General features: G+C 40.2%; 1 protein-coding gene across 4 annotated transcripts in view; it reads left to right on the top strand.

The window, feature by feature from the left end:
- The first annotated feature begins 1,971 nt into the window (after positions 1-1,971).
- TBCE (tubulin folding cofactor E) overlaps positions 1,972-17,661 on the top strand; it is a 67,969-nt gene continuing 52,279 nt past the window's right edge. Inside the window, exons 1-3 of one of the 4 annotated variants that reach the window (XM_014733449.3) lie at positions 1,972-2,385; positions 9,056-9,118; positions 17,450-17,582. In XM_014733449.3, the coding sequence (XP_014588935.1) occupies positions 17,483-17,582 (100 nt within the window). In that variant the 5' untranslated portion in view covers positions 1,972-2,385; positions 9,056-9,118; positions 17,450-17,482. 4 annotated transcript variants of the gene reach the window in all.

Raw genomic sequence — 17,661 nt, 5'->3', positions numbered from 1 at the left:
CCTTACTGCATCCTTCTTATCTTGCAGCTATCAGTTCAAATGTCACCTTTAAATTTATCCTCCCCTTGCCTCCCTATATTAAGTTGGTTACATCTTATCATAGCACCATCTATTTCCTTTATTGCACTTACATAATCTGAAATTATCTTATTTATCATCATCTGTCTCATACCATTAAAACATAAATTTATCCAGGACTGGAACATCGCATCTCTTTTTTTTTTTTTAAATGATTTTATTTTTTTCCTTTTTCTCCCCAAAGCCCGCCGGTACATAGTAGTATATTCTTAGTTGTGGGTCCTTCTAGTTGTGGCATGTGGGACGCCGCCTCAGTGTGGTTTGATGAGCAGTGCCATGTCAGTGCCCAGGATTCGGACCAACGAAACAGCCACGGGGCCAGCCCCCATCTCATCTCTTTTTGATGGCTAGATCTCCAGTGCCTGAAAATAGTGTTTGGTGCAGAGCTGGCACTCACTAAATATTTACTTAACTCACGAATGATGAGACTCAAAATGGGTTGCATTACAAATATTCAATATTTTAAGTTTGAGCTATTTTTCTGAAATGTTTAAATATAATTTTTACAACAAAGGGGGATAATTACCCTATCAATGTATGCAGTAGAGAAATCAAGGGACATGGAGACTGAGAAACCATCTTGGTAATTTGAAGTCACTGGTGACATTTGAGAAGGTAATTTTGGAAGAATGGGAGAGAGGAGAGAAGTCAGAAGGCCAGGCTGAAAAGGATTAAGTAAGAGGGAGGTGAGGAAGGAGAGGAGCAGAGAAAACACTTCAAGCAGGTAACACAGTTGAGGCTGCAGTATACAGGATCAGTGTGAACAGAAAAGGACTGAAGGCAGAGCAGGATCATTCTTTCACTCTAGGCAAAACTGGGCAAGTATCGTCACAATTTAGTGGCGAGAAGAAAGCATTTTACAAAGAAAAGGAAGATTCATGCTTTCTAGATCTGTGGTGGGTCTGGTCTGAATTTGGTGGATGCCAGTAATTTTCAAGAACTATAGTCATTCTCTGCCAAAAGGTAATTTAAAAACTTTCAAGTTAAAAAGTCCACAGCTCTTTTCAGGGCACAGATGAGTGTCAGTAAATAATTCACCTTTATTCTGCTTCAGTTTTTGTCTACGTTGGGGTTAAAATTGCCCTCCAACCTTAATTAATACTGGAGGCTTGGTCAAAATAAATAGTGATAAAGCCCATCAGAGACAAGCCCATAGTCTAACAAAGTTAGGTTTATTAACTTGCTGAAACAAGGGAGACCACACAGCAGAGGAACTGGGGCTGTCTAACTAAAAAAAGGGAAGAGGCAGGGATAAGCATAGGATTTGGCGGAGGGTGGGTAAGAATTAAGCAGGCTCAGGCCTGGGCTATGAAGCGGACTCCAAGGTCTTTTATCCTTGAAAACTATCAAGTTAAAATACATGTGGACTGTTACATCTGAAAACCTCTTATCTGAAGCTCTATACCTGGACTGGAAAAATGTCAAAAGGACCTACATGCCTCAGCTCTGCCATGGAGGAGCGGGATGTTCCATTCTCACTGATGGGATTTCGAACAACGAAGCTTCTGAAAGTCTTGCAGAACGACGTTTCTCAGTGTGTCCTTTCATTAATCAACAAAAGCAGTTTTTACAGATTCACAAGGGGTAGCTCTATGTATGGAAATTCTGCTCCACGCTAACATTCAGCGTGAAGGCTACCTCCCCGAAGTTTTATTCAGTTTCCCGTTGGTTGGGTTAAAGGCCTCTTATTTCTACCAACAATGACAATACTACGATAGGTACCGTAGGCTTTAATTATGTATCCAACCCCGTTGCTAAACGTTTACTTATGCGTCATCTCATGTGATCCACACAACAAACCATGAGAAAACTGACAAACTAACGTCTGTGATTTTTCTTTTATTGCATTTACTTTCCTTCCGCCTTATACTTTAGCTTTTTTTTTTTTTCCAGTTTTTGAGGCATCGACACTGTATTCTTCTTCTCTGCGACCACCACATGCCTCCTACGTGGCAGACTCTCAATAAACATGGGACTGAATCTCATACAGGACTTGTAACTCGCTTTCCTGAGAACAAGAAACCGGAACAGGGGCGTCCAGCGGCTTCTTCTGTCACCCCGGCTTTCGGGTCAGTCGGTTGGGCAGCCAATGGGCGAGGAGCTTGGCCGTGTTTCGGCAGGCTCACCAAACCTCCGGCCGAGACTCGCGGACAGATCCGGAGAAGGCACAACGCCGTCGCTCACTCCCGCGGAGGCGGGATTTTCCGTCTTCTTAAAGAAGCATTTCCGGTCACAGCCGGAAGCTTCGCTGTGGAACAGAGCGCGCAGGGGGCCGCGGTTTAGACCATCCCGGCTATCCCGGGGCAGGTGAGCTTCGGAGGGTCCGGGGAGCTGCAGGGTCCGAGCGGTCCCGGCTGGGCTGCGGCCACTGCGTCTCGTTGCGCTGCCCTCGGTCTTTTTTTCCTTTGCTGGCAACTTCCCAGGTTGCCAGAGCCGGGCTTTGCTTCCCCCCTGCGTCTTTGACCAAACCCAGACGTGCGGGCTGGAAGGGAGCGCGGCCGGGCGGGCTGGATTGGCAGCGCGCCCTGCCCTTTACAGACCAGCCTCACTGACTTGTCGATTTGGGAGAGGGGAAATTGGTACAGGCGGCCGACGACTTGGTGTCAGGTTAGAGACACGGCCCTGGCCTTCCAGATCATTTCACATTTGTGATGAAGGAGACAGAACGTTAAGTGGGTGGAGAACATTTAAAATTTTTACATAGTGCTTACTACCGACTGGGGACTATTCTGAGTTGCGGGTGGATCCAAATGAGGGTGTGACATCCCTGTCCCCGGAGAAACAACAGTCCCGTTGGGAGGACATGGTTCACAAGTGCCAAACTGTTAAAGACGGAGGAGAGAGAGATTAAGAGAGCAGAATTCTCTTTTGTCTGACGTTAATATAGCCGTGGCTGCGGTCATTTGATGTTTGTCTCAACTTTCCCCATCTGTTCAGTTTTAACCTTTCTGTGTGCTTTTATAAACAGCATATCGCTGGGTGGTTTTTTTTTTTAAATCCAAGTCGACAGTCTCTACCTTCTGACCGAGAGGTTTGTTGTACTTACATTCATTGTCACTACTGAGATAGTTGTTCAGGCCAAAACCTTTGGAGTCGTCCTTGATTATATGTACTCTTTCACATCGCACATATGATCTATCAGTAAATCCTATGGACTCCGCCTTCAGAATCTATCCAGACTCCCACACGCTTCTCACCCCCTTCTTGTCCACGGTAGAGTCATCACTCACCTGGATCACTCCGGTCGCCACCTATCTAGTCTGCTTTTTCTTCTGTCTGTTTTCATCACAGCATCTAGAGTGATTCTCCTAAAAAAAAAAATCAGATTATCTCCCTCCTCTCAAAAATTCCTCCAAGGAGTACTCATTTCACTCAGACACAACACCAGAGTCTTTAGAGTGGCCCCCAAGGTCCTGTGTGATCCAGTCCTGCTTTACCTCTGACCTCATCTCTCTTTATTTTTTTTTCTTTTTCTTTTATTGAGGTCGCATTGGTTTATAACATGATCTCGTCTCTTGCTAGTCTCCCCTTTGCTTTACTATAGTGCCTCCTCGAGCACATCCTAGCCTTAGGATATTTGCACTTGTGGTTCCTTTACCTGAAATGCTCTCCCCCTATATGTCCACATGGTTCAATCCTGTACCTCCCTCTTAGTTTTTTGAATATTACCATCTCAGTTAAGCCTTCCCTGACATATTCTTCCTTTCCATCTCCATTGCACTCATTGTCCTCATCGTCATAGGACGTGCCATGTGATTTATTCCTTTATCTGGTTTATGCTTCCCCCACTAGGATAGAAGCTTCATGAGGGCAGACATTTTTCTGTGTTTTGTTTACTGCTGTGTCTCTAGTGCTCACCATAACATAATGGTTGAATGAATGGATTTTGGCTTTTCTACCATCTTAGACTTTGTAATTTCTGTGATTTTTTTCTCTCTTTTTTTGGATTGAGGTTTTGTTTTGTTTTCTCTCTTCACTTTTTCCCTTCTACTTGTTTGGAAGATACATTACTCTATATACTCTATTTCAGTTCGTATAGTGGTTAACCTTTTAATTTTAATTTTTAATTTTACTGTGCATGCTTAATTGAATCCAGTTCAATCTTAATTGAATCTTAACCATGAAGAACAATGGTCTTTTTTTTTTACCTTTAAGTTACTGATTTTAAACATGCTTCCTGGATCATCTCAATACTTAATTATTTTTGTAAGATATAAATGTTCAACAATAAAATTAGTGGTTGTTACTATTCTCTGGTGGTTTTGATTTTTTTCTTTTTGGTTTATTAAAGTCAGTTTATCATGCATCTTAATAGAATATTTATTGTATACTTAGCACTTAAAAGCTTATTTTTTGAAAAGTACCCTACCTTAGCATTTTTCTGGAAAATGTGCAAGAGAACCCATTAGAACACAATATGATAGACATACTATTAAGTGTAAAGGTAGGTAGGTATTTGAAAGTGTGTAGAGAAAGGGCACAGACTTATAGGTTCATTAATTTATTTTATTCTCTTTCAGATGTTTTGTCATTGGGTTTGGTGTAGATTTAAGTCATTGGTGTTTTAGAGAGCAGACATGCCTGCAGCCTCTTCAGAAATGCCTAAAGCTTTTCGGAAGAGGTACTTAAAATGATGTGAGGGGCCGGCCCCGTGGCTGAGTGGTTAAGTTCACGTGCTCCACTTCGGCCCAGGGTTTCGTAGGTTCAGATCCTGGGCATAGACATGGCACCACTCATCAGGCCAGGCTGAGGCGGCATCCCACATGCCACAACTGGAAGGGCCCACAACTAAAATATACAACTATGTACCAGGGGGCTTTGGGGAGAAAAATGAAAAATAAAATCTTTAAAAAAAAAAATGATGTGAGATGACTCAGTATGTGAGGGCAAAGGAACTACTGTGAGGATGTAGTACAAACTGGGACACAGGCTTTGACATTAGGCATGAAGTGCATAAAAGAACAGCAGGACATCATGCTAAGTGAAATAAGCCAGTCACTGAAAGATAAACACTGTATGATTGCACTTATATGAGATTCTAGGTAGTCAAGTTCGTAGGAACGGAAGGTAGGGGCTGGGGAGAGAGGGGTCTAGGGAATTGTTTAATGGATGTTGAGTTTCAGTTTTGCAGATGAAAAAGTTTTGGTGATTGATTGCACAACAATGTGAATATATTGAATGCCACTGAACTGTGTACTTAAAAAGGGTTAAATGATAACTTTTATGTGTATTTTATCACAAAAATTTTTTTAAAAAGGATAGCGGATAGGTTTGTTTAAATTTCGTCTAGATACTAGAAAATTGTTACATTTTGGGTGGTAATTTAAGAGCAAATGACGTTTTTGTCCTCAAATGTTTAAAGGTATTCCCACATTCTGTATGTCGTTCCCAGCATGAACCTCCAGTCAGTGAAAACCTGTTGTATTTCCCCATCTGGAAAGTTTGTTCTCTTACTCTCTGCTGCCCATTTCTAACAGCTTAACCAGGGCATGGTTTCCACATGCAGCCTTCTCCCTCTCTTAACCCACATGGTTCTCCTCCATCACTGGATTTGATCCTTGCAGTCCTAATTTTAGGTCTTAATTTTTCTTGTTAGTTGTCTCTCCCAGTTAGACTGTAAGTTCCCTAGAAAGGCATGTCTTCTACTTCCTTCTGTTCTTCGTGACAGAAAGATTAACGAGTGTGAGGACTCACAGCTTGTTAGTGCCTGAACCTGCCTTACTCCCCAGAGCTCCTAAATCTCAGTGAAGTGTGTTTCCTGTTGGTGTTGCGTTTTCTATTTGATAGGTATCAGTGTGTGAACGATATTTCAGATCTTATACCAGTTATGTTGGTGCAAGTTTGGACAAACGTTGGGGAAAGATTTAGGAAAATAGATTTAGAAAGATAATAGAATCCATATTGAAAAATCTATTATTAATTCACAAAGTGGCAGTGTTTTGACCTTTTCTCTTGTGCATCAGACATCTTTTTAGACCTCTTGGTTAAAGAAGGTAGGAAATGTGGTAACTGATACTGGAATCCATACCTACTGCGAGCAGTAGCCTTATTGTCATTAAACCTGCCCAGGTCAGCAACTATCATTCTGACCTTATAATATATTGCTTTGGATTTATGGAATATTTTTCCTTTATCTAAATATAAAATCTAATTTATGATCTCAGTGGCCAACATTTGACTGTTTACTATATATCGAGCACCTCCACGTGTAATAACTCACTTAGTTCTCACAACAGCCCTATGAAGTAGGTCATAATATTATCTACATTTTACAGATGAGGAAACTGAGATGCAGGTTCAATTACCCAGTGTGCCATAGCTAGCATATAGTGGGAGAGGTAGAATTACTCTCTAGTAGACTGGCTGCATATAATGCATATGTGGGCATTTCCATATAACATTAAATAGGAACAAATATGACCTAACTTTTTATGTATTTTTCGGAAATGTATTTTATGTGTCTCTCAGTTGCTGAGAACAAAACCCAGCTCAAACTTGATGTAAATTAAAGAAGGAATTAGGAATGCGTTTAACCGGGCTAGTGAAACTCTTTAGGCATAGCTGGTTCAACTCTGCTTTCCTGTTTGGCCTTATTTTCAGACAGGTTTTTTCCTCAGAGTGACACAGGTATCCTTTAGCTATTCCAGTTTTAAGTGGTCCTTTTGTTTTAAGGTCTTGGGAAAGTGAGAAATGGATCCTCTTTTCAACAGCCCATGTATTTCCTAAAAGATTGGGTCTCTTTGGGTTAGCATCTTCACACATGGGCCAACTGCTGTTTGCAAGGAAACAGAGGTGAGGAGTCATCAGATTGGCCGTCCTGGGCCACGTGTCCACTCCCCACTTCTGCAGTGGGTGAGTGACAGCCCACAAAGCAGAGAGAATGAACTTCGCAAAAGGGAAGATGCTCGGCTAAAAAAGGCAGAAAATAGGTGAGAACTATTTCAGTAGTAGTTAGAAGTTCGTAAAAATCTTCAATTAGAAGATACCTTGAGAGTTCCTGGACATCAGGTAAAGAACATCTCCTGGGCTCTGTACAGGTAATCAGACTCCAACTTCCTGATGAGAATGAAGTTCCACTCTGCTCTTGTTAATTGCCCCTGATCCCCAGTCTTGTGACTTGTACCGTGTTTCTTTGACCAGGCTTCCTAGATGCAGACTTTAGGTTTCTGAGAAACATCCACTTGGACTATCCATTATTATGCTCTCCCCACTTTTAGGGAGAGCCATCAATGTTTTCTTGAATCCATTGATGCTATATATTAAGCTTGACCTCCCTCCAGTCTGAATTTCTGGTGGTCATGAGTTAACCACTGAGATGTATCCCCTCCCATCTTTTATTCCTAATAGGCATATATAATAACTCAGATCCTGGCCCATCTCCTTCTTTCTTGTCTTCCCAGGTAATGATCAGCTCCATTCTAAAGTATTCTGCCTCTCATAGGAATTGGGAAAAATAATTTCCAATAGGAATCAAGAAAACTTGACTGAGAAGAATGGACACCAAAATTTTATAAAGAAGGAAAAAAATTGCTCACAAAACTGTTGAAATTGTATGCTATTGAGAAGGAAGAGTGTGATGTATAACCAAAGTATTGGAGGAAATAGCCAGAAGATTTTAGGAAGAGAGATTGTGGCAAAAGTGTGGTCTCTGAACTGGTGGTCTCAAGTTTCCATTCCAGGAAGATAAATGCAATACCATAAGTATCACTGAAATTTGCTGGGATGGCCTCATTGGAGTGGACATATTATGTCTTTCTTCAAAACAATCCAATACAAGATATGAGAAATAAAGAGTGTATATCAGGAAAATATATATACTTGTTTGGAGCCCAAAGCAGTGGCATTTGGGTGAAAAACACAAGTGACAAAAGGAATAAGAAGTAGGAGAGATCTATAGGGTTTGCTATAGATCCTTTGGTAAGACAGAGAATAAGGTGGTTGGTCTCCTAATACAGATTATAATAGTGGCACAAAAATAAGAGTTGTGATCTTAAATTCTGCTAAGAAGCCTGTTCGTTTCTCAGGAAAAGACCTGATTTATATATATATATATATATATATATATATATTTTTTTTTTTTTCTCCTTTTTCTCTCCAAAGCCCCCCGGTACGTAGTTGTATATTCTTAGTTGTGGGTCCTTCCAGTTGTGGCATGTGGGATGCCGCCTCAGCGTGGCCCGACGAGCAGTGCCATGTCTGTGCCCAGGATTCGAACCGACGAAACCCTGGGCCGCCTGCAGCGGAGCGTGCGAACCTAACCACTCAGCCACGGGGCCAGACCCCTATATATATATATTTTTGGGCCATGTAAGTTCCCTGGAAGAAACAAAATGAGAGGAAACATTCCTTGGGTTTGAATTCTTATCAACAAGGAGGAAGAAACAAGTGAAGTGGAAGAACCTGAAGTATTGTGGGAAAAGAAACTCTGTGATTTTTGAGAGTTTTCCTAAATGAATAAAATGTTGAATATAACCAAACTGCTTCCTTGGGCATTAGGAAAGTGTGTGTATGTATATATATATATATATATAGTGTGTGTGTGCGCGTGTGTGTGAGGAAGATTGGCCCTGAGCTGACATCTGTTGCCAGTCTTCCTCTTTTTGCTTGAGGAAGATTGTCCTTGAGCTAACATCTGTGCCAGTCTTCCTCTGTTTTGTATATGGGATGGCACCACAGCATGGCGTGATCAGCACTGTGCAGGTCTGAGACTGGGATCTGAACCGGCGAATGCTAGGCCACAAAGTGCATAAACTTAAACTGCTACGCCACTGGGCCAGCCCCATAAATCCTGAACATTATTAAACTTGAAAAATGGAAAGAAAAGTATAATGAACACTCATATACTCATTGCCTTTATTTAATAATTGTTAATATTTTGCCTTTGCTTCATCTTTTAAATTATATTTAATGTAGTATAAGAGATGACAGAAAAATGGCAGATTGATTCAGTTTTTTATCTTTTGTTATTTTTATGCAGAATGATTCCTGACTTGTCCAAAAAAAAAAAATCTCGTTAAAGGCATGTTGAAGATAAAAAGAGGTAGGATAATATTTGGTCATTTTGACTTAGTCTCCATTCCAAAAGAAATTACATCTGGTAATTTATGAAAGAACTGGCAAATATGATTGCAGAAATTCCTGTCTATATTCTTTGAGGAGTAATGAAGGGGGGAGTTATAGCTTCTAGGAAAGATATTCTGTGAACCTTTAAAGAAGTAGTAATCCTGAGGAACTAGGAAGAGTGTAGTGAGTCTTGCTAAATTTACCTCATTTTTTGGTTTAGATTGTGATTCCCTGGCAAGCTAGGGAAATTTGTAGAAAAGAGTGCATTATTTCCTCCCAGTTTTCATCATCATTCTCCTCTTTTTCCTCCTCCTCATTATTATTAATAGAAAATATAGCAACTACTTGTTTCAAAAATATTCACTCAACTCAGAAGTTTGGGTTAAAAAGTGAGTGTCCCTTCCCTTGCCCGTTCCTGCTCTGTCTGGTTGACGGAGCTTGTTCCCTGGCTGACCGTGTGTTTGGATTTCAGTGAAGCGTTTCACAGAGTTCGTGATATTCTTGAATGTGAGCTGGGAACAGGAGGATGTGTAATTAAAAAGGTTTACCCGCGGTTTGTATGGGTTTGTCTGTGGTTGGGGTCTTGTAATTCTTTTTTTGCCTTCGTTCTTATAAAAATTGCACAAGATAAGGCTGAGAGAGATAGTTAATGTGGTGGATTATTAGATGTTTAATATATATAAATGTGAAGTTGTCTATTTATACGTAATATTATAATGTATTAATTCCTGCTTCAAAAATTAGTTGTACAAGTACAGGATACAGAAGATCTGATTTGAAAGTTTTTGATGGCAATTCGCAAGACTTTGTAGAAACAAATAAGTAGATTTTCTCTTGGTGTCAGTGTCAATAATTAACTTTTTATTTTATTTTATTTTTTGAGGAAGATTTGCCCTAAGCTAACATCTGTGGCCACTCCTCCTCTTTTTTGCTGAGGAAGACTGGCCCTGAGCTAACATCCATGCCCATCTTCCTCTACTTTATATGTGGGACGTCTACCACAGCATGGCTTGACAAGCAGTGTGTAGGTCCGCACCTGGGATTCGAACTGGTGAACCCTGGGTCACCAAAGCAGAACATGTGAACTTAATCACTGTGCCACTGGGCTGGCCCCTAGCTTTCTTTTTCTTTTTTTTTTTTGGTGGACAGTTTGTCCATTGCTTTCTAGACTTTTAAACATATTTATTTACTTTAAATAATTTTCTCAAGAATTTTTCCCAAGGGAATACTTCAAAGCACAGTAGTAATTTAAAAATGAAAAATGTTTTTAGATGTTTTCTTTGGGATAGTAAACAAGGAAAACACACCAATAGAGAAATGAGTAAGTAAATTGTAGTATCTACATGTCAACATTAAAGTGATTAATATGATGATTCTGTGGCTGTATAGAAAATGTTTACAGAAAGGTAATAAAAGAAATAGAACAGAAATTGCATATCTATCTCACTTGTAATAAAATTCTATTTACATGTTAATGAAAATTGAAAGGGCATTTGAAACTAGTGAAAACTATTTTTTAGGGTAATATATTGAAATTTAAACATTTCAATTTTATGATTAGAAGGTGATAGTAACATAAAAATGGCTGTGGAATTTATTTCATTGTAATCTTAATAGTAAGCAATAGTCTTTCCCATGAAAAGGGGGAAAGGTGACTGTAATATTAGGCTACATTATTAGATGAATGATGTTCAGACCATTGAACCCACACACAGGTCACGTCACATTTGGAATGTGGTTTTCAGTTTTAGGTATTGTATTTTAAGAAAAGAATCAGTAAATGAATTATGAGGGAGAACTTGGAATTCACATGAGGATGCTTTAAGGAGCTGGGAATGTGTACCCTGGTAAAGATGTTGAGAGGTGGGGACAGGAAGAGGAGAAAGGAGATATAATAACATAATGGTGACCTTCAAACATTTAGATGTCACCCTGGAAGGAGAGTAGTTTGATTCTCTATAGCTGTGGAGGTCAGTACAAAAATCAGGGGGTGGAAATGATAGAGAGGTATATTTCATCTCTCTCTCTCTTTTTTTTTTTTTTTTTTACAGATTTTATTTTATTTTTTTCCTTTTTCTCCCCAAAGCCCCCTGGTACATAGTTGTATATTCTTCGTTGTGGGTCCTTCTAGTTGTGTCATGTGGGACACTGCTTCAGCGTGGCTCAATGAGCAGTGCCGTGTCCGCACCCAGGATTCGAACTGACGAAACACCGGGCTGGCTGCAGCGGAGTGCACAAACTTAACCACTCAGCCCCGGGGCCGGCCCCTCATCTCTTTTTAAAGAACTGTTATCTTACAGAGTCACTGCAAAATTAAATGGGCTATCTCCATTAGGAAGTGAGCATGTGTATTTAAATGAAAGTCATTCATCTTAACCGAGGCTTGGTTGGCACCTGGGTGAACCTAACCAAGGAACAGTGACATGCACTCACGTTTAGGCAATTAGGAGAAGGCCCAGTGCAGGAAACTAGAGAAAATCTAACTAGGTGAGCAGCTGACTTCAGGACAATTTGACTAGACACTAAGATGGGGGGAGGGTCTGGGTTGGGGGTGATCAAAGTGGTGGTGTTGGCAACAGGCAGTGGCGGTCCAGGGTGGGCCAGTAACTGGCATCGAGTGGGTCTGACAACAGGAAACCGACTCATTGGGTGACTGGCCACAGGGAGAGAGTAAATGCTTTGGAACCAAGGCATAGGTAACTAAGACAAGGATCCAGTTCCTAATCCTCACAGAAGATCACAGTATCAAAAAACAGATTATGAGAAGAATTAAGAGACTAGCAGGATCATCAAAAATATTGACTTGATGTGGAGCCAATTAATTGCTGACCTTAGATACCTTATACCTAGTGATCTCAGGCCCTGTGGGCACAGCATACTTGTGAGAATGAAAAGAATGGCTACTAGAGATCAAATAGGATCAAGAACGTGAAGGATGTTAAAATTCATGAATTGCTAAGACATATTGAAGGAATAATGAAAATGATCCTAGTGTCTTCATTCCTCATTTCTGCTGTTGTGCCACTGGTTTCCCTACTCAGCAGTTGACCACTGCCCTGTTCTTCTCCCCAAGTTGTTCTCACTGTTAGCCTGGTCTACAAGGTGGTACCCTTTGGACTGAGCTGGTTGTTAAGTTTCTGGGTTTGGGTGACCCCCATGCACTCTAGTTCATGGAACCAAGATCCGGCCTACTGCTTTAACTTCTTGTAGGACTGGAACTCTACAGTGATCTTACTAGTTTCTCTCCTCAGGGACTAGAACTGCGCATCTGAACACAGGCCTGTGAGTAGGGCCCTACCGAATGACCAGACCTCTTAGCTGCTGCTGTATCTGAGCTGACCAGCACATCGCTTCCCCATGCCTGCCTCTACCAGCCTGTTGATTTTACCCTCAAGTCATCTGAACTCTGATTTTTCCCACCAAGTTTAGAGTCTGGGATGATTTCTCTTTTGCTTTTTAATCCTTCTGGGTAGGTTTAGATCTGGATCTTGGCCCCTTCCTGACTGCCCTGTCCTCCCATATGTAAATCGTCAAAATTCAGCCCCATTTTGAAATAGGGTTCTTCTCACAAAAATTGGGAAAAATGTTTTTATGAGACACTAGAGACCCTGATTGAAAGAACCGAATACTGAAGTTTGAGAAGAGAGAAAAATGTTCAAATTATTCTGTTGTATGGGAATAGGAGGTCAAATGTGACACAGACAACTCCAGTAATAGAGGAAATGTCTACTATTTCTTTAAAAAAGGATAACATAAAGGTGGAGAAGTAATAATACTAGAGACCTCAGCCATCCACGTGTTAGTAGAACTTACGAGTAATCAAGAATGTGATTTTAACCCAAGAAGGTATGATTAGCAGTACACAGTTTTCTTATTTTATACACGTTATATGGTAATATTATTAAAATAGAACTTTGTTCAGTAGTTCTGTAACTTGTGGTCATTTCAAAAATCTTTGCACTGTAACATTGATAACTTTTTATAATGGAAACTAAGTTACATTTAGACAAAGATGCGGGTATGGCGGTAAACCATACTGTGCTAGCAGAAGGAACACAAAGTTTTGTTTTTTTTTAAGATTATGATAGTTAACAACCTTGTGAAATTACAGTTGTACATCATTATTAGTCATGTTGTGGGTACACCACTTCACCCCTAGTGCCCTCCCCCCACCCCCCCTTTCCCCTGGTAACCACCGATCAGTTCTCTTTGTCTATATGTTAACTACCACCTATGAGTGGAGTCATACAGAGTTCGTCTTTCTCTGTCTGGCTTATTTCACTCAACATAATACCCTCATGGTCTATCCATGTTGTTGTGAATGGGACGACTTTGTCCTTTTTTATGGCTGAGTAGTATTCCATTGTATATATATATATATATATATATATATATATACCATTTCTTCTTTATCCCATCATCAGTTGCTGGGCACTTAGGTTGGTTCCATGACTTGGCTATTGTGAATAATGCTGCGATGAACATAGGGGTGCATGGGACTTTTGGAATTGCTGGTTTCAGGTTCTTAGGATAGATACCCAGTAGTGGGATGGCTGGGTCATAGGTATTTCTATTTTTAACTTTTTGAGGAATCTCCATACTGTTTTCCATAGTGGCTGCACCAGTTTGCATTCCCACCAATAGTGTGTGAGGGTTCCTTTTTCTCCACAGCCTCTCCAACATTTGTCACTCTTGGTTTTGGATATTTTTGGCATTCTAACAGGTGTAAGGTGATATCTTAGTGTAGTTTTTGGTTTGCATTTCCCTGATGATTAGTGATGATGAGCATCTTTTCATGTGTCTATTGGCCATCCGTATATCTTCTTTGGAGAAATGTCTATTCATGTCCCCTGCCCATTTTGTGATTGGGTTGTTTGATTTTTCGTTGTTGAGTTGTGTGAGTTCTTTATATATTATGGAGATTAACCCTTTGTCGGATAAATAACTTGTAAATATTTTTTCCCAATTAGTGGGCTGTTTTCTTGTTTCAATCCTGTTTTCCCTTGCCTTGAAGAAGCTCTTTAGTCTGATGAAGTCCCATTTGTTTATTCTTTTTATTGTTTCCCTCATTTGAGGGGTTATGGTGTCCGAAAAGATTCTTTTGAAGGTGATGTCAAAGAGTGTACTGCCTATATTCTCTTCTAGAAGACTTATTGTTTCAGGCCTAATCTTTAGGTCTTTCATCCATTTTGAGTTTATTTTAGTGAATGGTGAAAAAGAATGGTCGATTTTCATTCTTTTACATGTGACTGTCCAGTTTTCCCAGCACCATTTGTTGAAGAGATTTTCTTTCCTCCATTGTAGGCCCTCAGCTCCTTTGTCAAAGATTAGCTGTCCATAGATGTGTGGTTTTATTTCTGGGCTTTCAGTTCTGTTCCATTGATCTGTGCACCTGTTTCTGTACCAGTACCATACTGTTTTGATTACTGTAGCTTTGTAGTATGTTTTGAAGTCAGGGATTGTGATGCCTCCAGCTTTGTTCTTCTTTCTCAGGATTGCTTTAGCAATTCGGGGTCTTTTGTTGCCCCATATGAATTTTAGGATTCTTTGTTCAATTTCTGTAAAGAATGTCCTTGGGATTCCGATTGGGATAGTGTTGAACCTGTAGATTGCTTTAGGTAGTATGGACATTTTAACTATGTTTATTCTTCCAATCCATGTGCATGGAATGTCTTTCCATCTCTTTACGTCGTCATCAATTTCTTTCAAGAAAGTTTTGTAGTTTTCATTGTATAGATCTTTCACTTCCTTGGTTAAATTTATCCCAAGGTATTTTATTCTTTTTCTTGCGATCGTGAATGGGATTGTGTTCTTGAGATCTTTTTCTGTTAGTTCATTGTTAGTGTATAGAAATGCTACTGATTTATGTATGTTGATTGGTACACAAAGTTTTTAAACCCTAGTCTCACAGGAGCTCTCTGCAGCCTCTGGTACTGTTGCTCCGTTATTCCTACTGTCCTTGGATTCCAAGACGCCAGCAGTCTGGTTTTGTTTTATCCTTTCTGGCTTTTCCTCCCCTGACTTCTTCTTGGGAGTTTCATCCCTCTCCGTTTTAAATGTTATATTTCTCCAGGGTTCTGTCATCGATCCTCTTTTCTTTCCACCTAATACACTTTTGATCTTATCTGCTTTCGTGGCATCAGTTATAAATTGTGCTGATGACTCTCAAATACACATTTCGAATGCAAAATGTCTTTTGAACTAGAGACCCACGTCCATCATGACCTCAAACTCACTGTCTTCCCTCCCAAACGTAAGCCTCCCCTTGTATTAGTCATTTTGGTGTGTGGCACCACCATTTACCCAAGAAAAAATATTGCCAGTCTTCCTAGTCTTCTGTTTTTATCATTTCTATCCAATTAATCACCAAACCCTGTTGATTCTAGCTCTTAATTTTATGTACAATCTATACCCTTCTCTCAGATCCAGCTGCCACTAAACTGTAAGCTTCTGAAGCAGAAATCCCACGTGTGGTTTACAACAATGTAAGGTCCAGCACAGTGGTTAGCATTAGTCGGTGCTTAGTGTGTGTTGAATGAGTGGATGGAGGTCAATGCCTTGGCCCAGGCTCTCATTGTTTTCACCTGAATTACAGCAAGATTTCTCTAAGTGGCCACTTTGCTTCTTACTTCTTTTCAATGTATTGTCTATACTGCCACTGGCATGAAATATCTAAAATACAACTTTTTAAAATCTGTAAATATTTTAATGTGTATTTCTAAAAGATAGTCTTTTAAAAAAAATCATAACTATTATAACATTATCGCAGCTAAAAATTTAACAATTATTCTTTTTTTCCAAAATAAATAGGCTTTTTATTTTATTTATTTATTTGTTTTTTTAAGATTTTATTTTTTCCTTTTTCTCCCCAAAGCGCCCCCGGTACATAGTTGTATATTCTTCGTTGTGGGTCCTTCCAGTTGTGGCATGTGGGACGCTGCCTCAGCGTGGTTTGATGAGCAGTGCCATGTCCGTGCCCAGGATTCGAACCAACAAAATACTGTGCCGCCTGCAGCGGAGCGCATGAACTTAACCACTCGGCCACGGGGCCAGCCCCAAAATAAATAGGCTTTAAAAAAAAAATTTCTTTTAAAGATTTTATTTTTCCTTTTTCTCCCAAAGCCCCCCAGTACGTAGTTGTGTATTTTTAGTTGTGGGTCCTTCTAGTGGTGGCATGTGGGATGCCGCCTCAGCATGGCTTGATGAGCGGTGCCATGTCCGCGCCCAGGATCTGAACCGGTGAGACCACTGACCGCCGAAGCAGAGCGCACGAACTTAACCACTCAGCCACAGGGCTAGCCTCTAAATAGGCTTTTTATTAGCCTTATTGGAAACAGTTATTCTTAAATATCAAATATCTAGTCAGTGTTCAAGTTTCAATTTTCTCATAATTTCTTTATTTTTAAAATTATTTACAGTTTTTAAAAATTAGGATCCAAATAAAGTCCATACATTGCATGTGGTTGGCATATCTCTTAAGGTTCTTTTATTTATTTATTTATTTATTTGAGGAAGATTAGCCCTGAGCTAACATCTGCTGCCAATCCTCCTTTTTTTGCTGAGGAAGACTGGCCCTGAGGTAACATCCATGCCCATCTTCCTCTACTTTATATGTGAGACGCCTACCACAGCATGGCTTGCCAAGCGGTGCCATGTCTGCTCCTGGGGTCCGAACCTGGCGAACTTCGGGCCACCGAAGCAGAACGTGCGCACTTAACTGCTGCGCCACCGGGCTGGCCCTTAAGGTTCTTTTAATCTCTCTGTTCTTTCTCTATTCTCCTTTCCTTCCCACCCCTTCCAGTAAGTGAGAGAACAGACAAGTCATGTGATGTGAGCTAACTGGAGTTAAACAAGATTTTAAAATAGATTCGATTATCAAAATATAGTTAGACGGTAAGTAAAATCAAATTATGGAAGTATGATACTTAAACCTATTAGGTTCTTCTCTTCACCAAAATATGAAAACTAAATTGGTCAGGAGCGTTGACCTCATAAATATCTACATGAAGATAAAAGAAATTTTTCTGAAGAATTTTGTTAAGTGGGACTGGCCTGGTAGTACAGTGGTTAAGTTCACACATTGTGCTTCAGTGACCCGGGGTTCGCTGGTTCGGATCCCAGGTTTGGACCTATGCACCGCTTGTCAAACCATGCTGTGGCAGGCGTCCCACATATAAAGCAGAGGAAGATGGACAACGATGTTAGCTCAGGGCCAGTCTTCCTCAAGAAAAAGAGGTTAGCTCCAGGCTAATCTTCCTCAAAAAGAAAATTTATTAAGTTCTTATCACTGGTGTCATTTTCTTCCTAGATCTCCTCATCTTTTGGATTCTGGTACATTATAATGAATGACGCTTTGACGTCAGATGTCATTGGTCGAAGAGTTGAAGTTAATGGAGAACATGCGACAGTGCGTTTCTTCGGTGATGTCCCTCCAGTGGCAGGTAATTTATGATTTTATGTGTGTATGTATATGTATTTATTTGTAATTTTTTCCGTGTAGACTTCTCAGTAGTGCTTTAT

This window comes from Equus caballus, chromosome 1 (assembly GCF_041296265.1).
Source record: "Equus caballus isolate H_3958 breed thoroughbred chromosome 1, TB-T2T, whole genome shotgun sequence".
Lineage (NCBI taxonomy): Eukaryota > Metazoa > Chordata > Mammalia > Perissodactyla > Equidae > Equus > Equus caballus.
This window is presented reverse-complemented; position numbering and strand designations above follow the sequence as displayed.